Genomic DNA, 23,299 nt, shown 5'->3' with positions numbered 1-23,299 from the left:
ACCTTCCTTCCGAAAGTGCCGCTTGACAATTGCCCAATACCTTTCAATTGGCCGAAGATCCGGGCAGTTCGGTGGGCTGATGTCCTTTTCCACGAATTGTACATTTTTTTTTGACAACCACTGTAGAACGGAGTTGGCGTAGTGGGCTGAAGCCAAATCCGGCCAGAAGAAAGGAGGAGCCTTATGCTTTCTGTACAGTGGCAGCATTCTCTTCTTCAAACATTCTTCCTCGTACACCTTGGCGTTAATTGTGCCCTTCGTGAAGAAAATCGACGACCGCAAACCACAGGTTCAAATTGCTTGCCAGACCAACACCTTCTGCCCAAACTTTTCCATCGCCACCGTGGTTTCAGCGTCGTCCAGGTCGTGGTACATCGATTTCGTATACTATTGCGATCCGGGCAGTGCTCGAACGTCTTCCTTGGCGTAGGTTTCGTCGTCGATCAGGATGCATCCGTCTTTATTCTGTAGAATCCGGTTATACAGTTTTCGCGCTCTTGTTTTGGCCTGAACTTGCTGTACCAGGAACTTTATCGGCACCTTCTGTTTCTTGTAGGTTTTCATGGAGCGCCGAACTTTGATCCATTGAATCATCCCGATGCTGGTGTTGAACTGCTTGGCCAGAGCCGGTGAAACATGTTAAGCCCAGGTGGGTAATTTGTCGTACCAGGGAGAACGACCCACTATTTTGAAGTATTGTTTAGTCAAATTTTAAATAATATTTTGTTTCGATATAACTTTGCATGAGTAGCGTAAATTCGAAGCGTTTTCGATATTTTGTTGTAAAACAAAATTGCGCATTTAAGGGTTGAATACAATATCAAACTACAAAATTTCTGCCAATATTTGTTTGGAATATTAAGTCAGCGGTCTTTTAGGTTCCGTATAAACTTCGGACTTGACATTCTTCATTAAATTTTGCACAGTTACTTTTGTGACTTTCCTGGTGGCAGCTGTCCTGTTTTTTTAACTCCTGAATGTTTTGGGACATTGTACTTTCCTTCCGAAAGTGCCGCTTGCCAATTGCCCAATACATCCTACTGACACTATGAATCATTCCAGGTCGGGGCTCGAACATATGACAACTGGTTTATAAGACCAGCACCGTATGCATCGAACGGCGCACAAAACAAATCCAGCCGCTGATGTGCATAGCACATTGTTAAAAAAGTCCCGGAACCGACTGAGATGACGTTTGTAATGTCAAACTATCATCATCGTTCAGAAGACAAGTGTTTTCACGTCAATCGCACCACAATCGCAGTCATCATCGCAGTCATCCGAAAAAAAAGGTGAGCAAGTTTTGATAATCGTTATGGATGAACACAAAATCAAAGTCCGACTGAACTGAAAGTGCTTTTATGATCGTGTGCAAATATCTGAGCATGAAAAAAATCTTTTCCAAATAGGTGCCTCGTTCGCTCACAATCTATCAAAAGCAACAACGCATCAACAATCCAGAGAGCTGGTCCCCACTGTTTAGTCGCAATAAAAAGGATTTCTTGCGTTGGTATGAAACAGTGGACGAAACATGAATCTATCTTTTTTCTCCGGAGTTGTTTCAACATTTAGACGGGGAAAACGCAACAGGTAGCTGCAACAAGTATGGCGTCAGTTTTTAAATGCTCGAGGTATAATTAACGTCGACTATCTTGAAAAAGAAGTACCAACAAAAGTTTTTAGTTATTAATGCGTTTGAAGTATGGAATCGTAAAAAACGGCCTCATATGAAGATATCATCTTTAACCAGGATAATGCACCGTGCCACAAATAAATGAGAATAATGACCAAATTGAACGTATTCGGCACCGATCTGTTTCTTCACCCACCATATTCTTAATAACCTAGCCCCCAGCGACTACTTGTCATTTGATGATCTGAGAGAGTCATCGCCGCAACTGAAGCCTATTTTAAGGCCATGGACAAATCATTCTATAAGTATGATATGAAAAATTTAGATAATAAATAAAGAAATTTTGCTCAATAAATGTTGTTTTCCTAGTTAGTTCCTGAACTTTTTGGACGATGTGGAAGCAACCTTCTCTACGGCAGTATCGAACCGCACAGAGTGCAAGTCGATTCGACACTGAATTTTGTTCTCTGTGAGTAATTTTCTCAAATGCGAACGCACTCATTGAAGAGCAGAAATCATATGGAACCCGTGAACTTATGTATACGAAACCGTCATATCAATTAGAGGAATGACAATGGTTTGAAAAACAGGGAGAATAAGACATTGTTCGTGGTTGAGTTGTAGGTGTTCAGAACCTAACCACTGTCTATATGGTTTTACTTCTATATTTTGAATTTGTACCTCGGTATAGAAAACAAAGACGCAATCATACGTCAAAAGATTTTGAGTGATTTCATGTGAAGATAAAGAATGGAATGACGACATGTGACAAGGTTGATTTTAGCAAGCTGAAATCTTTTACTAACTTAACTTTCGCAAGAGGAGTTGAACTTATGCCTTTCATCAATGCAAATCACTCGAGTCTCTGGTCTTTTACCACTTACTATCCGAACCGACAAAAGAATAGTTATCAGAAGTTGTTACTTTCTACTTACGGCTGCATTCTCGTACACAATTCATTCTTCACTATAGCCAATAGTGAAAAAGTAAAAATAGCATGATGGGTTTCCATCAGGTAGCGGTGAGTGCAGCGCTACTGAATACCGCGTACAACCTAGGCTAAACAGCCAGCACGCTTTGTTTCTGGGGGCATAAGCAATAGTTCGAACAAACCTTTCATTCTGATGTTCAACTAGCTGTATAGAGATTGAGCAAAATATCCATACAGTGAAGAACTCAATGTGTATAGGAATGCTGTCGCAAGTAGAAAGTGACAACTTCTGGTAACTTTTCTTTTACCGGCATACCAGAGCCTCGAGTGATTTGCATGAATGAGCTGCTTAAACTCGACCCCGTTGGTTGAAGGTAAAAGTTAAGTCAATAAAAGATTTCTGCTTGCTCAAATGACCATTGTCACGCTTCACCTTTTTGTTGTATATCTTCACATCCTTGCTCTACCTTGAGAACCAGCATTCTATAATTTTGATTTTTTATTTATTATTCTCAGTTACAATAAAACTATTTTTAATATTATAAATGATACTAATATTACTATTATTTTTCGATAGAAATTTCAGGTGGGTAATTACCCACCTTTGGAATTTTCGGGTGGGTAGTACTACCCACCGTACCCACCTCTTTCACCGGCCCTGTGCTTGGCCAAATCCTGCGTTGACGCCGATGGGTTTTTCCTGATGTACTCAACCACTTTTAAGTCCCGGCCGGGCTGGCTGGGAATCGTTTTCCTACCGGATCGAAGCAAATCCTTCATGGAAAGGGTCTTACCGAACTTCTCGATAGTATTTTTGACACTGGTGTGGTGCACTTTCACCCGTTTTGCAATTTCGTTGTACGTGACACCACTTTCTGAGTACGAAGTGTGCAGAATTTTCTTTCGCGTTTCCGGATCAATTCAACTCATTATTGAAACATAAACCGTACCGAAACCAATCGATTGCGCAGCTGTTATTGACATGTGAACAAACATGTCACCGCAAAACACGCTGCAAAAAATTAAGCCATTTCAGAGTAATAACTGTTTGAATGTTGCTAACTACTTATCGATACACTCCTTAGAGCACGCATTTGATTCATTATCGAATCGCTGTAAGAAATGTAATAAATCGAAGGGAAGATGCACTACGATCTCTTTTTACACGGTTTTTTTTCGCACGGTTTTTGTCGTGAATACGACTTACTTTACTATGGGGCGCCTTTTTAAAATTTACCCTCTGAGAGAATGATAAGTTTTTGATCGTGAATATCTCTTATTGTATCTATTTATTTATTTATTTATTTTTTTTTTATTTCGTCAAGCAAATGTAGACTACATATAAATTGGTTACAATGTTCACTTACATACTACGCATTATTTCTACGACAAAGCTGAGATTTGATTTGATTTTTTGACATAGTAAGGTCAAGATGTTCGCAGTATTGATTGTAATGGCGCATTATTCGATTGACTGGACTGTATTTTGCATAATTTGTTCTAGTGTTTCTTTCTAAAAATAATTTCCTGGTTCGTAATTGACGGCTAGGTGTATAAAAATTTAGTTGCGATAATAAAGAAGGTGATTGAATGCGTTGAGAAATAATGTCGCTGATAAAATAAAGCATTGCAAGGTCGCGGCGTTCTTTAAGTGTTTGTATATTGATGAGCATGCAGCGTGCTTCATATGATGGTAGAGGAAATGCTGTCCAGTTTAATTTACGAAGTGCATATAAAAGAAATTGTTTTTGAATAGATTCGATGCGTTCTTCGTGAATAATATTATATGGATTCCATACTAGGCTGCAATATTCCAAAATAGGTCTGACATATGTAGTGTATAATAATTTTATTGTGTATGGGTCCTGAAAGTTATGACTGAAGCGTTTAATAAAGCCCAGCATGCTATTTGCTTTATTGATTATGGTATTGTAGTGTTCCACAAAAGTGAGCTTGGAGTCTAAGATTACGCCTAAATCTCTTACAATTTTACATTTTTCCACAAGTTGATTTCCTAGATGTATGTTTGTGGGTATAGTTTCATTTTTCCTACTGAAAGTTATTGAGTTACATTTTTTTACATTAAGTTGGAGTAGACTTTTGCAGCACCAAATGTAGAATAGATTGATTTCGTTCTGGAATATTACAGCGTCGTTGATATTTTTTATTTCCATGAAGAGTTTCATGTCGTCTGCATATATAAGCACTTTCAGATTTTTGAGTATGAAGGAAATGTCGTTGATTTTTTCTGACAGAGAGATAAATTTCGGTCGTGCCGGAATACGTTAAAATTATTTCCAAATACTTCTTCGCTTCTAACACTTTCATCCCAGCTGCTTTCAGTTCCAAGGATTACGTCGAAAGAGGAGGTTATTAAATTTTGATGAATTTCTTTCATTTTGGCCGGGCTTTTCATGCGGTTGAAATTTTGGCAATAGACCAAAATTTCACTCACATTTTGTCTATGAAGCGAAGAAGTTTTTGAGAATTCTGAAATACTTACATTACTAATTCCTGTTTCTATTCCTTCGTCAGAGGGCGTCGTTATTTCCGAAAATTCGGCCTTGTAAAATTGTGTTCGGCTTCCCGGATTAGTTGGAGTCGGCGGATGTGTTCACTTGTCAAAAATTTCCCATAAGAGTCCAGGTCGGCCTGCGCTTCCTTAGGTTTCATTCCATATTCCTGATGCACTTCGATGAAGATTCGTAGAAGGTGGTCAGGTGTTGTTGGAAGGCCTTCTGATGCTAATAGCATTTTTATACTAGTTGGTGTCATACCCTCGATGCATACTGTAGATTGTTGATTTTTCATGTATGACAAATACAGACGGACGACGTGCATTATTTTCGGGTCACGAAGTCTTGCTTTCAAGAAGCGTTCGTCGCAATTTGCAGATTGTGAAGTAAGACGTACAATTGGAGGACGCATTGGATCAATTTCGAATTGGCTGTCTGTACTCATGTCATGTGATACTGTAGATGTATTTACGTTCTGTGATATTGAAGATGTGTTCACATAGTTAGTGGATGGTGCAGCTTCGATGTCATTACTTCCTAAGTCCGGAGTAGTGTTGTTTTGAATACTTCTTGTTCCTTTGTAAGGGTTGATGGTTTCACCTTTTTGAAAATTTAGGAATTTTGAGGCAATATCTGCACCTGGATTCCCGGAGAATTGAACCCGTGCAGCTGCTAGTAGGTCTTTGTCCAAGGTTAAGGTATATTGTAATGACATATTATTGTTATTGTTGTGGCAGGTATTGTTACTTTTAGTGTTCAAGTTGCTGTTGTAGTGCACATTATTGTCGTTGTTGTTGTTGTTGCTGTTGTTGTTGTTGTTGTTGTTGTTGTTGTTGTTGTCGTGTTTGCTGTTGTTGGTGTAGTTGTTGTTTTTACTGCTTATACTATAATTTGGATTATTTTGTTGTTTCCGCTTCCGATGTTTTCGTCTGAGGTTTGCTTTTTCAGCTTGTTTTTCTTGCAGCCGTCGAGTTCAAAATAGTTCAAAATTAAACTTTTCTGAAATGTTTGGTATAAACGAATATCAAAGAGGATAATTCATAAGGCGCGTTTGCCTTTCTCGTATTTTGAAAGCTCACAGTTCAGTGATCTGTAGAAGGATTTATATAATCTAACTACCAGTAGAATCGAAAACTTTCAACTTGAACATGTATTGCAACAACATTGAAGTTTTCCAATAGTACACTACTGAAAAACCTGTTCGATTTAACCCATGACAGCCCCAGCCAATCAGAGCGCGAGATGTCTGCATCTATACAAGAGCATCCATATAAAAGTTGAGTGGTTCATTTTTCCTACCATTTGCTGAGCAACTATTCCCGAAACAAGGCACACGAGAGCAACATCGAGGACCTGTCTTCTCACTGTTTCCCTTTCTGCGAACAGGAAAAGGAATTTTGGCAAAGGGTCACAGATTAATCTGTATTATTATTATTATTATTGTTATTATTATTATTATTATTGTTATTATTATTATTATTATTAAAATTATTATTAAAATTACTCTTGCGTACCGAAGATCGTCGATACATTTCAGACCAGGCCATTGCAATTGTCTCGTACTGAAATTTCGAGAAGAATCAGATATCTTCAAACTTCATAGCTTCAATAAAAATAAACTACAAATTTGTCGTACCTAGCTTCCAATATTAGCAAAGTAAAAAGAAATTGTTTCAAGTTTGGAATATATAGTTGTAGAATAGTAGCTGTTTAATGTAACTAATCTATGCTTTAATGTAGGTGCATCGCTTCAAACTCTATTAGTGAAAAGGGGGAAAACTTGCACTATTCATACAATCAATCAACTAACTGATATTCGGAAAAGTGATGGGGAGCGTGCCAGTTTTTTCGTATTCACGACATCCAGTTATGTCTCTGACATTACCCACCCACCTTTTTATACACGGATTCCGGAATTAACGCGGTTTTTATTTACACGGTTTTCGCAATTAACAACGTTTCTCATGAGAGTTCAAAAAGAACTGTCATTTGTTTTTTTGAGAAAAATTTTAAAGAAGGGAACAGGTTGTCTGTAAGAAAACGATTATGAGAGTTAATTTAAAGTTTGAAAGTTAACTAACATCATTCATTCAAAATTCACGGGAGTATTGACTGTCGTTCCATAAAATGATTAATCAGTCTTCAGATCTTGAACCCCTTTCGTAAATTACACGACAATGTCTCTTTCGCTCAGTTGTGGTGTATGATGTCAGCATCGTCATTGATATCATCGAGAATTTCGGAGCATTGAAGAACTAGTCAAATTTACTTCAACTATTCATCATATCGAGCAGTACAGTTTTTTATACCCATTTGAATGATATAGCTCTAGTAGTATTATGATTTACGCCGATGAAATGAGTTGCTTCAGCATGACACATAGTTAACGCTCGTATCCGTACTGTATTTTCGACTCAAATACTGTGTGCTGTTTTTTACCCTCAAATCTACTGTATTTTAATTTGTACTGTATTTTTACACTGAAATGTACTGTATTTTTCACACTAAAATTTAATACAGAATTTTAAATCATCAACCCATCGAATTTCGATCTGTGGCAGTACAAGAACAGTAACAACACGTAGCGAATGTGAATGAGAACACAACAACAACACACCCAATTTTTTTCATTAATAATTCTTGTTCAGAGCGCGTCACAATAATCAAGCGAAACTTTGATGATTGGAAAAAAAGAAAAATGTCTCAACCAAAAAGAAAATATACTCTAAATCAAAATCATTATCAAAAACATTCGCTTCTCAAAAAATGTTGTTATTACTTTCGCCCATTTTTCAGTTTTTGACGAATTTTGAAATGCCCCAAAAAGAAAATAAAAAATAATTGAGTTTATGAACTTGCTTTGAACGATTTGTTTAGTCTTGTTAAGACGTAGAGCCGTATTGAGTAAGTTTTACATGATATGCGAATACAACTGTGTGATGAAAACCGCGAAAAAGCTACCGCAGAGACGGTACTCGAACCCGAAAATAGTTCCTATCCTCCTAAATCGAGTTGCCAATTAAGCTATCCTGCATGTGAAACATACAAAAAAAAAACGGACTCATTGAGGGCTGAAACACCTTGCGGAGGGATTGTTATTGAGAAATGACTACAAATGAACACCGTAGGGCCCGAGCACAGCTGAACATGCTCGGTTCTTATGTTCAGTTAGGCTGTTTGTATGTGTGTCTCACATGTAGGATTGTTTAATAGGCAAAACGAGTTACCCGTATTTGGCTCGCTACGGATTTGAGTCCCATCTCTGTGATGGCTTTTTCGCGGTTTTCATAACATAGTTGTACTCGCATGCCATTTTTTCAATCTGTTTTCCTTGTAAGATGCTGATCAAATTTATTTGCTTTTGTTTTTTATTCACCATTTTTAGAAAAAAAAAAAAAGCGTACTGTAAAATGTACTGTATTTTCAAAGTCGATGTACTGTATTTCTTTGATATTTACGCCAAATGTACTGTTTTTCGTAAAAAAAAATGCAAGCGTTACACATAGTAATACCTTTTCTAATTTGATTTATATTCATCTCTATGAATTCTTTCCCTTTAATTCTGTCTCTGCGTGCGTAGATCTTCATCCAATACCCATGTCTTCCCGCTCAGTTTAGTTGAAAATGACTGTTAAGATCGTTAGTGTTTACTACACATCGCACCTTCGGATTTGAAAAGAACTGATTCTCCAGCTTGATTTGTAGTGAAAGTGTTTATTGGTGGTATTACTAGCACTTCTTTAGTCGAACGTTCTAATTTGAAAGTATTGTCGTTTTTTTTTTGAAAACTGAATGCATTATACAGAAGGCATGAGCCATTTAGGTTAATTTGCTTGTCGTATAACGCGTTTTCTAAGTGTTCTAATTTTAATTTATCATCCGATGTGTTTTATCAAGTATGACTGGATCCTTCTCGTAACCTTTGGCTGTTTTTTAGATTTCCGTTTTTATTGTGAAACAACAGTTACATTTTCACAGTTATGTGCAATTTGTATAAATTTGGGAGTTAAAAAATAAGCTTTTTTCAAATTATCAATAGTTACATTTTATCCAAAACAAAACAAACAAATAATCAAATCTACGGCTTTTGAAATTATTACGTTAAATTTTCCACGCGGTTTTTTTAACGGTTTCCGCAATTAACACGGTTTTCTTTTACACGGATTTTTTTTAACACGGTACGTAACCCCCGTGTAAAACCTGAGACCTTAGTGTACTTCAAATCATAAACTCAACTCAAAACTCATTTTTGTTTATTTTGCGATTAATGGAATCAGTCTCGAAACTTAATCAGGGTGGCAAGTGAATTAGCGATTTCAATTTCCCGGTTTTTCCGGTACGCAAGACTAAAAATTCCCGGTTTTTTAACATGTCCAAAAAAACATCGAGAGTTGAGAAATAAGTATTTTGCGGGTATCTCCTTGGAACTACGATTAAAACTCTCATCCACAGTTTGTCCAAACGTTTATCTTCTGAACTAACAGTACCATCCAGCTTAATGTATTCCATCTTTATTTTGTCTTTTACTTCGCCGGTAACTTCGATGTAACAATAGGATTAAAACAAGAAACATATCTAGCCAACGGCGATGAAAGTGATCAGTCTTGCATTTCACGAAGGAATGAAGCATCAAAATTGTTGCAATTTTCTTGAAAAATCAACACAATTTTTTTAAACTTCTTGCTTTTTCCAATACTGCTCTTAAGCGCAGCTTTCACATCATATTCGACGATTATTATTGGTGTTTTGTAGTTTTCCAGAAATATCATCGGTTATTTGAAAGCCTAATGATGAAAAAATAAATTTAAAGTCTTACGATCAAAATAAAATATTTATTTTTCGAACTATTCAATCTTTTTCAAGACTACCACTGAATCAGTCTTTTGAAGGCTATCTGGAAAATCAGTCCTTCTTAAAACTTATGCAAGTTAGGAGTGTATTCTAGAAATGGGCAAAACCGTTCATTTCAAAGAACTGTTGAAAACTTGATAGTTGTACCGAAAGAATTAGATCTATTGAACCGTTCTTTCGTTTTTCTGAAACTTTGTATGTTTCTTCGAAAATAATATGAGAGCTATAAATTATATTTTGTAGTTAACAGATTCGATAATAATAAAGTCTTTTTGCATGTGTTCTACCAATAATCATTTTCTTTTGTATACATTTTCAAAGTTCGCGAAATTCTGCCAGATTCCCCAAACCAGCAAACGTTTTGAAAGGCTATTCTATTGAGAAGAATAGTGAGCTATCATTCTACAATGAAGAACTACAGTATACTCGTTTTTCGAGGAAAATTAGTTCTGTTGGACCGTACGCGGACTGACCATCTCTAGTGTATTTCATTTTTTTTTTAGTTTGGAATAGTATAAGGTTAAAAATTAAAAATGAATGAACTAAAGCACAACACTCCTCCCTCAAACCCGATTACTTCTAACAATAAGTGGCGTCTCGTGACAAAATTTACGGGTTGTGCACTGCTTATATGGTATGATATCAAAACCGTTTCGACGTTGCAACTGAGACAGCAATTTGTTTTCAACTGCCATAAGCATAAAGCACTGAAGCCTCTCCTAAATGTGTGCATACAACTTCTCACAGAGCCTATTTGACCAGTTGTGCAGTGCACGAGGTGCACATGAGGACGAGAGACCATTGCTAACAACATATACGATATTCTTTCAGAGTTGGGTTTTGGCGAGAGAACAAAATCCTTCTAGAATTCTTAAAATGTACGCTTGTCACTTTGGAAAAACAACAACAATCTATGCCTCTAGTGACTGAGATGATCTAAATTTGATTCTCCTATCATCGACACTGAACAGGCTCTTACGAACTCTGGGAAACCAATTTTAGCTGTCAAAGAAGGAAATCAAATACTCCTTGCAAACGGTGGATAAAATGAAAGTCGACAGCTCTGTCGATTTTGTGAATCCTATTGAAATCAATACCAAGATTACTAAACAAGTATTGTCACAATTTGACATTATTGAGACAAATTTTAGTGAATTTAGGGAAATTATTGGCTGGCAACTAAAAACACGGCCCCTAAGATTTCTTAAAAAATTTATCAAACAAACATGTTACTTGATGTCACTTTTACCATTATGCATACTTATTCTGAAATTTGAAGAAAAACACTAGAAAAGGTCCTAAGTGCAAATGACAGTTCCTCTTTCTTTACTCTCTCTTTCGATTATTATGGTCCTATAGGCAATCATTCTATCTTACACTTTGCATAGAATAACGACTGAAACTATCAACTTTCGATCTGCTGTTAAAAAAATGTTGGAAAATACAGTAATAATTGAAAGAGAAAATAAACAAAAAGAAACTGTCATTTGCACTTGAAATCTTTTCTATTATTTGTCGAGATTTAATTGAAATCCAGCAGAAGTATCCAAATTATCCTTATTTTTTATTATGAGCATTCATTGTGCTGTTATTGATGACAACTAAGAGAGCTCTTATTGATTTAAAAATGCTGAGGTGTTGGCTCCATTTTCAATGGATTGTGTACCATTGAACCTGTGAGGGACAATAAGAAGTTTCAAAACTTGTACTGAACTTCTAGTTCAAACACAAAATGGCCTTCATCTTTTCATTTGTTGTATCAGGAAAATCATGATGCTGAAAATCGTTACTAAGATTAGGACTAGTAAATTTTTTCCCGGATTTGCACTAAAATTCCCGACTTTTTCCCGGTTTTTCCCGGTAAAACCAAATTCCCGACTTTTTCCCGGTTTTCCCGATTTTCCCGGTAACTTGCCACCCTGCTTAATGGACGCACTGTAGTTAAATGTAATATGGTGCTTTAAATGTTATCTGATCAAAGTTTGCTAGTATATTTCGGATTAGTAAAAAAAACCTAGGCTTGATTTGTCTGGGGAGCGTCTGAACGTCATTTTTGAAGATTGGATCTCTCAGTCTTTCAATCAAGTGTTTCCAGCTGACACAGCTTCTGTAATTAGCATTCCAAGGCATTAGCATCCCAATCATGTTCAATCATGACTGTGTGATGAGTGTTTTTGAGCGGTCTTCTTGCAACTCTAACAACACAGAAATATGTCTTTCTTCGAGCACACACCGTTCACGAATAGAGTCACGTTCGGTGATAAACACACAACAAAAAAAAAACGTTTCAACCTTCCATAGTAAGATACGGGGCGGAGCATCAGCATTGGTTACAGCAGATGAAGAAGAGGACTTAATTAGGCGAGACTTTGGATGCCCTTGGGTTTACATTTTGAAGTCATCATTTCGGTGCTATTTTATTCAATAGCTACGTCAATCAAATGTAAAGTGTCAAGCATCAATTATTGTTGCACACCTACCTGCAGAGGATGCCTTAGAATATCATTGTAGTATGCGTGAGGTGGTATCGATTGCTGTTGGAACTGTTGCAGGGCTCCTAAGCCGGACAGTGGTCCGGCTAAACCCTGCGATTGCTGTTGTTGTAATTGTTGTTGTTGCTGCTGCTGCTGCTGCTGCTGTTGTTGTTGTTGTTGCTGATAGTAGGACATCTGCAAGCACTGAACCGGTGTTGGCAGGGTCCGGCCGGTGCTGGGACGAAGTTGGGTTGCCGATTGCGGTGGCTGCAGGACCCCGTAGTTCTGATGGATGATGGTTTGCGATAGCAGCTGACGACCTTCCAGACTAACCGGAATACCACCGACGCTGACGGCATTCCCGCTTCCGATCACTCGCTTCGGACTGTTGATGTTCATGTTGATGTTGAAGTTTTGGTGTATGATTTGTTGTTGCTGTTGTTGCTGCTGGTGTTGCAGCTGTTGCTGTTGTTGCTGTTGTTGAATTTGTTGTTGCTGATGATGCTGAAGAATCAACTGCTGCTGCTGTTTGAGCAACTGTTGCTGGGAAAGCAATTCTGCACTGAGCGGCTGCTGGAAAGCTGGCCTCAGCGGAGGTTGTCTGGAATTGTCGAATCATTTTCAATTGTAAGTAAGTAAATCAATAACCACCCTACGACCCTACCTCATTGGCATCTGTCGCACTGGAGTTCCCTGGAGCGATCGGCTGGTGGAAGAACACATCGACGTCGTCAGACTGGCGGATTCCCAGTGCTGCACCAGGGCATTCATTCGTGCCTCCTCCAATGCGAGCTCGGTTTCACTGCTGGAATCGTAGTCAGGCCCCTTGATGTGGAGAAGAAAAAAAACAACAAAACACGAACACGAAACAGCAAAGAAAAGCAACCATGAGAAAATGGATCTTGATGATAGCATCAGTAGAGCTTATTCCATGACACCCATAAACACATGATTCGGATTCGGAAAAACGGGGTTTCAACGGACCGGGCCTTCTGTTCGGGAACCAATTTGTTGTGCAATTGTTGTTTTTTTTCTGCCATAATTTAATTGTTTCCATGTGTTCACGGGCGCAGGTGGCACGCCCCCCCAAGCTGAGAGAAATAAGCCATGATTACCTCTTCAATCTTTTGATCCAGCATCCGAAAAAAGTTCTGCTGACTGGTCGAAATTTCCCTTGATGGTGAAAGCATGCAAATGGGAAGAGGGGAAAGTTTTTTTTTTTGATAAATACCAAACCAACACTTGCATTTTACATTTAATCGGGAAAGGAAAACCCCGAACATAAAACCTACTGGCTCTGGAGTAACGATCCATTTCTCCGCAGTATCGAAACAATCTCGCCGTTCGGTGGCTCCGGGGAACCGTCGTCCCGTAACGACCCATCTTCGTCCAGTTTCTCCTTCTCGCCGTTGATTTCGCGGTCCCGCTCGTCCCGCCCGTTGTGTCCGTCCTCTTCGTCCGCGTCGGCATCCTCTACTGCGAGAAGAGGGAGAAGGAAAAAAACATGAAAATTAAATTCAATGGCTTTGACGTTTTGTGCTGGTGGGATCGCTTCATTGCCGTCAGCGCTGCCCGATATCCTCTTCATTATGTAGGATCAATAGATGCAATCATGGTTCCGCGAAAATTCCGCAATCGGGACCGGATTACCGATCTACTTTAGCTGAGGTGAACGTGATTGACCATGGTCCGCAGTTCAATCATCTTTCTGAGCAACGGAGAAGCATTTTCCCAAGTACCACGTTGAGTTGTTAGTCCGTATTTTCATACCGATTGTGTCAAATTAGTTTATATTACTATTCTGGTAACTGTTGTTGAAAAAGCGCAATTTTCCAGTTGTGATGACCTTGGGAAATCAATCGTGAAACTCATGCATCCGTCACATTACAAATGCAGCAGAGTAAAAATTTCTGAAGCTGGCAAGTGTTCTTTGGCGAGACGCGCTACTGTAGTCGATGATAGCAATCGGTCTCTCATAAATTTCACTCTCAATAGCACCACATTTGGCTAAACGATCGGCTCTTTCATTGCCTGGAATGCACAGTGGTTTGAATCGACAACCGTGGGTCCGATATACATAGTTCCTTTGAAAAACTCATTCACAAAAATATACCTCGTGATTTGATCACAGTAAAAAAATGTGCAAAGCCTACTAAGATAAAAGTTCATTTCAACAACTTTTTTCTCGTAAGAGATGGAAAAACGATGCTAACTTCTAACGAGAAAAAACTTTGCCAAAGAAGCTATAGGTCTCAAGCTAAAAGTTATGGATATATGAAGCATTTTCGTTTGAAAACACTTAAAACCTTTTATTTTTGCCTTTCTCATATAGACGAATGTCTGTGTGTGTCCGTCCGTGTGTGTGTGTGTGTGTGTGTGTATGTGTGTATGTATGTAACAAAAATATGCACTCACTTTTCTCAGAGACTGCTGAACCGATTGTTACAAACTTAGATTCAAATGAAAGGTCTCATGGTCCCATAGCCTGCTATTAACTTCATCCCGATCCGACCACCGGTTCCGGAGATATAGAATGATATGTATAAAAAAATGGAAAAAATATACACTCACTTTTTTCAGGGATGGCTAAACCGATTTTCACAAACTTAGATTCAAATAAAAACACTAACAGTCCCATAGCCTGCTATTGAATTTCATTTGGATCCGAATTCCGGTTCCGGAGTTACATGTTAATATGTGAAAATTAGAGAAAAAGCGTGCACTCATTTTTCTCTGAAACGGCTGAATCGATTTTTACAAACTAATATTCAAATGAAAGGTCTTATAGTATCCTAAAAATTTTTAGAACATTTCATCCGGATCCAATGTCCGGTTCCGCAACTAAAGCGTGATAAGTGGAAAATTACCAATTTCATTAGTAGATTTTCACAAACGATGGTTAAAAACAGGTACAAATCCCATAAAACTGTCTGATAAATTCTTCTAGTTGGCAGAGCTTGTTAGTTTGTGGGCACTAAAACTTAATTCGGCACTACTGGTTCCCTCTTTTCCTGTTCCGAGAGTACCGAAAGTGAAGAAGAAAAACTCCTAAAACTAAATTTACCTCGATTTCTCTGCGATGCTTGAACCGATTTTCACAAATCTTGATTTGAATTAAAGTTCATACTGTCTTTAAAGCTGTTGTGAAATTTCATCCGGATCCGACTTCCGGTTCCGCAATTACAGTGCGATGAGTGTCAATGTTTTGAAATCGTCATATTGATTGACAATATGTACAACACCGAAAGAAGAAGAAAACACAAAACAAACGATGTTTGGTTTGTTCTATTTAGTACACGCTATAAAGGAATCGAAACGGTTACGGATGTTTGCTAATGGTGTGTGATATTGGTAAAAGACGGTGCTGCGTTCGATAAAAATTTTAGCTATTCTATGATAAGTGCGATTAAATGAATGAACGATTGTCATTGAATTCAAATAAATTTGAAAAAAATATGCAACGATTTTGTGTTAGACTTCGTTAAGACGTAAAGCCGCCTTGAGCTAGTTTTAATATGATCAGTATCTAACGGGGAAACAGATTGGAAAATCGACATGTGACATTACATCATTGTGTTCACATGTCGATTTTCCAATCTGTTTCCCCGTTAGATACTGATCATATTAAAAATATGCAATTTTCACAGCCAATAGTGCAGTAATACCGTGCCAGTGGTACAATGATGTCAATAATAATAATAAAAGTAATAATCCTACTACATGTTTTATGCTGCTGATTCATGCTGGTTCGCTTCGTTTGTTAGATTTCGTTTAATTGGTTTAATCGAAATAGAGCACTAGTCTAGGTTTAACTAGGTTAAAAACTGTTCCAATTTGTAGGTCATATTTGTTGCTGGCAAACAAACCACCTTCGGCTATTCCGGTCATCTGAATCAGATTTTGGAAGAATTGGAAATGGTGATTAAAATCTGCAAAAGGGTCACACTCACTTTCGTTCAAGATGGCCACATCGATTTTCACAAACTTATAGGTTCAAAGAAAAAGTCTTACAATTTCTTACGGAATTCCTGAATTTGTTGTAGATACTACTTCCGGTTTTCGGAACTAGAGAGTAAACAGGATTTGAAGAGTTTGTTAGATTTGGTCCGAACAAACTTTCCTATTTCTATTCAATGAATAGTTGTTTTTGCGAATTCCACGGTAATATTTATGATATTATGAGTAATGTCAATGGCACCAAATTTTAAGTCATAGGCAACAACATTACTTATTGTGTTACAATTACAATTATTACAATTACATTACTAATAAATCTAAATGGCTGAAAACATTTGAAATTATTAACAAATACCATTACTTTGATTCGAGGTGTTGTATTTAATATAATATTGAGAGTACTTTGTGGATCATGCAATATGTTGTGAACTAGCAATAATGTTTATTCGTCACAAAAACCTTGAATAAGCAAGATTTTATGGGGAAAACCGTGATATAATTCGACAGTAAGAAAAAGGGAAAGGTAAGTTATAAATGATCTTAAAGCATCGGCTTTGTAAAGCTTGAAGTTTTTTTAGTTTTGATTTACAGGCTCTAGCCCAAACGACTATCAAGTAGTTCAGATCTCAGAATTCCACACATGGTTGAAACGTTCTATTCCATTTCTTTGGTATAATGACAATTTGGTATCTAGGTAGATACCTAGATATTTTAATACCTCTACTTCTTCTATGACATTGCATCCATGACTAAATTGGAAGAACTTTCTTTGGGGATCTAAAGATCATTTATTTAATTTTTTGTAAGTTCAGAGAAAGCAAATTTTTCGAAAAATATGTTTGTAGAATCTGTAGATCTCCGTTCATGTGCCATATGATAGAGTTTGGATAAAACAAAGCCGTATCATCTGCGAACTATCTCGGAATACCAGAGAGATGAATTTTATTTCTGTCATTGATGTACAGTAGAAAGAGCAAACGTCCAATATTACTTCCTTGTGATACACCAATGCTTACTTGTTTTGAAGAACTTATTTCCCCCGTTAAAGGAGACATATTCTGTTTTCCAAGTAACTACGAACTACGCTGTTTAGCAACTCCTTTGAGTTCATTCATTTCTAATAACTGAAGGATAATTTCGTGATTAATAGTATCGAATGCCTTTTTCAGATCTAAAAATAAATAGTTATAGCAATAGTTGTACTGCTCCCGCATTGAAATATAGTATTCAATGTCTATCTAGAAAGTTACTAATACGACTTATCAGTAATTTTTCAAATATTTTATTGAAGACTGGGAGAGTCGCTATTGGACGATAATTATCAGGTTTTGTAGAGCCACCTGATTTGAAAATTAGGACGACATTGCCGACTTTGAGACATTCTGGATAAATACCTGTCTGAATCATTATGCTAAAGGATTCGAGCAAAGGATAAGGCATTATTATTGATAATTTTAGCTTGGGGGCAGGAACAGCGCTTTTATTTGTTTGCAGAAGTATGACCTCGTTTACGGAAGAAGGATGCAGAGTACTGAGTACCATATTTTCAACTCTTTTATCTCTGAATGAAATTTTTATAGCGACTGTTACATTTGGTTTGTTACTGCTATACAACCTCACCGCCGAGCGAATTGAATTGGGAGGCAAAGTGATTCCGATATGTGCTAAGGTTTTGACCACCAACTCTTCAATGATCTTAATTTAATGACTGGCAGTCCCAGTAAAATTCCGTTCTTTGAAATTGCTATTCTATCCACATTTGCTTCTAATTTCTGTATATAATTAGCAAGCTCAGCTTGTGATTTAACAAATCATTTTAAGGTTTTTGAATTCTGAAGAAATTTCATCGAACTTTTTCGAAAGAAAATTTTGCGATTTTTCAATAGCTGTAGTTACTGAGCGAACTTCTTGTTTTAAAAGAGTCATTTGGTCTGCAACTTCAGCTTTAACATGAGTCATTTGATCAGTAAATACACTGGAGATAGTTTCATTTAGCTCCGAAGCTTAAGTTAAGAGTTTGGAAGCTTTCGACATTACATCATCAACGTGATTCTTGAAATCCCAATTTGTGATCGAGAATAACACCTAAGTCCTTTACCGAGGATTCACGTTTGAGCATATTTTGCTAGAGATGATAGTCGTATGTAATTATTGAGCGTTTTCGGGAGAAAGATACAACGGAACATTTGGAGGCGTTTAGTACCACCCTGTTATTGTGGCACCATTTGGCGAATGTGTCAAACTGAGCTTGCAGAAAACGCGAATCTTCTAGTTCCTTTATAGGAAGGGGTGGAAATAAGCAAATTTTTTGATTCACAGTAAATGAAAATAGTCAGTATTATCTTTTCATATCCCATATTTATTGTAGCTATTGTAATGAATTTTGGAAATTCGTTACAGTATCTACAAAACCATTTTTATAGGAAAAATGTTGGAAATCACTGTATGATTCGGAATCAACATTTCAACAAACTTAGGCACGTTTTAATGTGACTCTGTGATCATTAAACAGGTTTGAAGTTCCGATGATATAATGGTATAAGTGACGTAAACGCCAAAACTGATTACCGCTCAATTTTCTCAAATTATCCGATATCAACAATTTTAGGCTCGTTAGGTAAGTTTATTTCGTCGGTTTATTCAGTAATACCGTCGTGATGGCCAAAAAAATTAACATACATGCTTACAATCATAAGGAAAAACATGTTCAATCACAAAACGTGCTATGCAGCTGATTGAAGTTACCCTTTTTAGCTTGAATATCATACACAGAAATAACAGGAGTGCAGGTTCTGCTCCGGCAATTCAAACGCGTAAAGTTCAAGAATTCAACTGAAAGATCTTTTACATATGAGTGTCGCTTTCTAATTAGATGCAGCAATATGAAAAAAAAAACATGATGTCTAAACTATTCGTAGATTCTCAACAAAACGTTATATCAAATGAGCATAAAAATCGAACTTGGCATAATTTTCAAATATATTTTTGATTCTGTTTATACATTCGACGTGGAAGGTAATTTGAAATGTGTGAGATCAGTTTGGCAGATTTATAAACTTTTTGTGTTTATTTATATGACAGTTTTATTTTGTTTATGGAGTTTTTCTGATCCGGAAAGGTGAATAACTATAATGTTAAAATCCTCATCGTTCTGGAATTGCCGAATCGGAAGTTGGAACCTAATGGAATTCAACTAATAATAACTTTGTTTTGAATCTACGTTCGTGAAATTCGTTCGACACCAGTTCCATTTCGGAGTTATGGACCACTATAATTTTAGATTTTTCATCGTGATTCAAATGAGCGACAAAAACAAAAAAGTTTTCTGCGGCCTAATACGCATATTCAAGTTAACATGAATAGACATTGTTTGGGGGAACTAGCCTGGGTCAGTGTAAAAAAATTACTCCAGTTATCGATATTATCAGGTTTGAAAAGTCGTTTAATATAATCTGAATTACTAACGTGATCACTCTATTTAATTCTAAATCATATTTAAATGGTTTTTATGTATGACCACGCAAACAATTTAAATTGATTTCAAGGCGGTGTTGAGTTAGATTGCACCAGGATTTTCAAGAAGTAGATGTAAAATCTTTAGAATGATTGAATAGTTACAGATACTTTGTCCCGCTTCTGATAACCTAATTATTAACAATTGTGTTGTAAGCCAAGGAAAGTAATTAAACAAGTCTCAGAAAACACAGCTGCCGAAAAATGTAGGGTTTAAAATTATTACAAAATTGTATAATTATTTTGATGTATTGTGATCGAGGACTTATTGGAGAGTTGATTAGCACAGGTTGCGATGCCTATTCTCATGTGGCTGGAGCACTCGAACCTCGTTTTTGACTAAATGCACTGAGAACATACGAAGCATTGTACATTCATTTCTGTCGCGGTACATAAATGCGCGAACGAGTTTTTGTGAGAGCAGCTAAAGCTCTTCGCCTGCGCTTGGTTGTCTTGTGAGAATGAGAACAAATTTCTCTCAGCGCAATAAAAAGAGCGCGTAGGTATAAGGTCTACTGCTACTCACAGTTTCCAGTTTCCTTCCACAATTTAGAAAATAATCGCAATTTTTTTATTCACGATGTTCGGTTTTGCCTTTCTCTATAGAAAGGTATTAGAATTGCTGGAAAAACCGACTTTCGAACGGAGCCTCGGAGACCCATAGTGTTATATACCATTCGACTCAGTTTTTTGATTTACAATCAGAAATCTTGATTCATATTTTCGTGCGCAAAATGGGCTTTTTTCCACCTCTTATTTAAACAATGTTTACGTAATAAACGTGGTATTATAGCTTCTTCCATTCGCTTCGTGAAAGAATCAGAGAAAATACTAATACTGGGAAAAAATTATTGAGAAGTCAAATCTGGAGTAATTTCGTTACACTTTCGTGTTGTGGAATTTTTTAAAATGCACCCAGGTGAATATAGTAAAGTATGCGATACGCAAACTCGCATAAAAAAATACTTCAGTGTATACCCAAAGTCGGTTCGTTTAGTAAGTAACTAATATAGCCTAACAAATTCAATCAGTTTTAAGCCAAATCTAGAAGAAATTTACCCTTTTTTGCATCGTCACTCTAAATGACGGTGTGAAATTCAATAGTAACCTATAGGATCACGAGATTTTCTATTTTATGAGTGACATTTTTTGACACATATTCACACACATACACGCATAGATACATACATTGCTCAGCTTGTTGAACTGTGTCGAATGATATAGAACACTTAGCTCTCTGGGCCAATTTTAACTAGTCAATTTTTCAAGTGATTGTATAAACTTTCTATATGAGAAAGGTAATAAGTGTACTTTTATAGAGAAGCATCGTTATAACACTAACAAGTGGTACAGCTTGAATAAAAGAATTAGAAAATTTACATTTTTTTCACCTGAAAAATACAAATTTTAATGTGGCAGCCCTGCACGCTCTACGAAATTGAACAAAGCACGCTGCGAACGGAGCAAAACCGCACGTACCGACGCGCACCAGTTTTGCATCGTCGTTTTGAAAGACGATTTGAATGTTTTGACACTCATCGCCCTATAACTTCGGACCCGAAAGTCGGATCAGGATGAAATTGCACAGTATATTTAAAAACGATAAGAGCATTCATTTAAATCATGATTAGTGAAAATTGGCTTAACCGTTGCTGAGAAATCGAAATGAGTTCCGTTTTTGCCTTTCTCTATAGAAAGGTATTAGAATTGCTGGAAAACCGACTTTCGAACGGAGCCTCGGAGACCCATAGTGTTATATACCATTCGACTCAGTTCGACGAGATCGGAAAATGTCTGTGTGTGTATGTGTATGTGTGTGGCTCGTTTGAAAGCTACTGTCGGGCCATTGATCAAGTTCGAAGATCAAATGGCTGTGACTTTTGGTTCCAGATATATGATGGTATATGTGACGTATTAGACAAAACACGTTGATTTTTACCGCTCTTATATATATAAGGGTGCCAAAATTTTGGGATCACCTCTATTTTTGTTAAGCTCTAGTGCTCAAAAGTTTAAGCACCTCGAAAGAAGCCTTCATGCAAAATTTTAGCTAAATCGGACATACGTAAGGGGTGCTGCCCGGTGGTAAAGGTTTGACAATTTTCGATCTTGAAAAAGCACCATAGAGGGGAGTACATGAAATTTCCAAAATCGAAAATTTTTTTTGATGCCAAAACTCTTAAAACTGCATAAAACATCAAAATTTAGTGTCATCTCAAAAAAAAAAATTTTTTGAAAAAATCAACTTTCTGGGACTTAGAAAAATTTTCATATTTTTTCTAAGTCCCAAAAAGTCGATTTTTTCAAAAAAATTTTTTTTCGAGATGACACTAAATCTCGACGTTTCATGCAATTCTAAGCCTTTTGGCATCAAAAATTTTTTTTCGATTTCGAAAATTTCATGTACTCCCCCCTATGGTGATTTTTCAAGATATATGAAAATTTCACTAAGTGGACTAAGAAGGCTTTTTTTAGATTAGCATCACTGTTCTCATACAAATAGGCATCGCAAATGTCAAGCACTAGTTTGGAAAAATGATGCTGACTGTGTGACATAAACACTGAAGCATGCTTTTGTGAACTACTCGAATCAATCTGAATCAATTGGTGTCAAAATTGGTATCCGAAATTATTTAATAAAAGTATGAAATATATTTTCGTGAGACTGTTATGAAATAAGAGAAAGGCATTATCACACCACTAGGTGGATTAAGAAGGGTTTTTGAAGATTGTCTTCACTATTATCGGTGATTTCGGAAGCGGAAAGTCCTGAATTAGTTTTATATATTCACTAACCAACAAGATCTAGCAAATGGATGAATTTAGCTGTGAGTTTTATAAAAAATACTCATGAAATTGAAAATTTTTTAATAATCGCACTGTAATACCGGAACCGGAAGTCGGATCTGGTTCTGGAAATTTCCGAGAAATTGAGTGCACATTTTTCAATAATCTTGCACATATTTCCTTGTAATTACGGAACCGGAAGTCAGATCCAAATTAAATTTCAAAAAAAAATGTATGAGGCCATAAAACTTTTTATTTGAATCTAAGTTTGTGAAAATAGGATCAGCCGTCTCTGAGAAACGTGTGAGACTATTTTTTTCTCTTATTTTTGGTTCATATCATCCTGTAATTCCGGAACCGGAAGTCGGATCCAAATGAAACTCAGGACCTTAATACCTTTTATTTTAATTTAAGTTTGTGAAAATCGGTTCAGCCATCTCTGAGAAAATTGAGTGATATTACTTGTCACATACACACAGACAGACATTTTGTGATTTCGACGAACTGAGTCGAATGGGATATGACAATCGGCCCTCCGGGCCTCGGTTCAAAAGTTGGTTTTTGCAGTGATTGCAGAGCCTTTGTATATGAGAAAGGCAAAAACCAAAAAAAAATGTTTTTAACATTACAGAATAAA

At 36.8% G+C, this 23,299-nt stretch overlaps 1 protein-coding gene across 1 annotated transcript in view; it reads right to left on the bottom strand.

Annotated features, from left to right (window-relative positions):
* Positions 1–23,299, bottom strand: part of LOC131436695 (putative uncharacterized protein DDB_G0271606) — a 337,186-nt gene that overhangs the window by 93,470 nt on the left and 220,417 nt on the right. Inside the window, exons 3-6 of the mRNA XM_058605561.1 lie at positions 13,698–13,881; positions 13,521–13,578; positions 13,070–13,230; positions 12,412–13,006 (exon numbers count right to left, since the gene is read on the bottom strand). Coding sequence (XP_058461544.1) covers positions 12,412–13,006; positions 13,070–13,230; positions 13,521–13,578; positions 13,698–13,881 — 998 coding nt within the window. The remainder of the gene's footprint in view (positions 1–12,411; positions 13,007–13,069; positions 13,231–13,520; positions 13,579–13,697; positions 13,882–23,299) is intronic.

This window comes from Malaya genurostris, chromosome 3 (genome assembly GCF_030247185.1).
Source record: "Malaya genurostris strain Urasoe2022 chromosome 3, Malgen_1.1, whole genome shotgun sequence".
NCBI lineage: Eukaryota > Metazoa > Arthropoda > Insecta > Diptera > Culicidae > Malaya > Malaya genurostris.
Note: the sequence above shows the minus strand (reverse complement) of the source record. Positions and strands in the feature narration are given on the sequence as shown.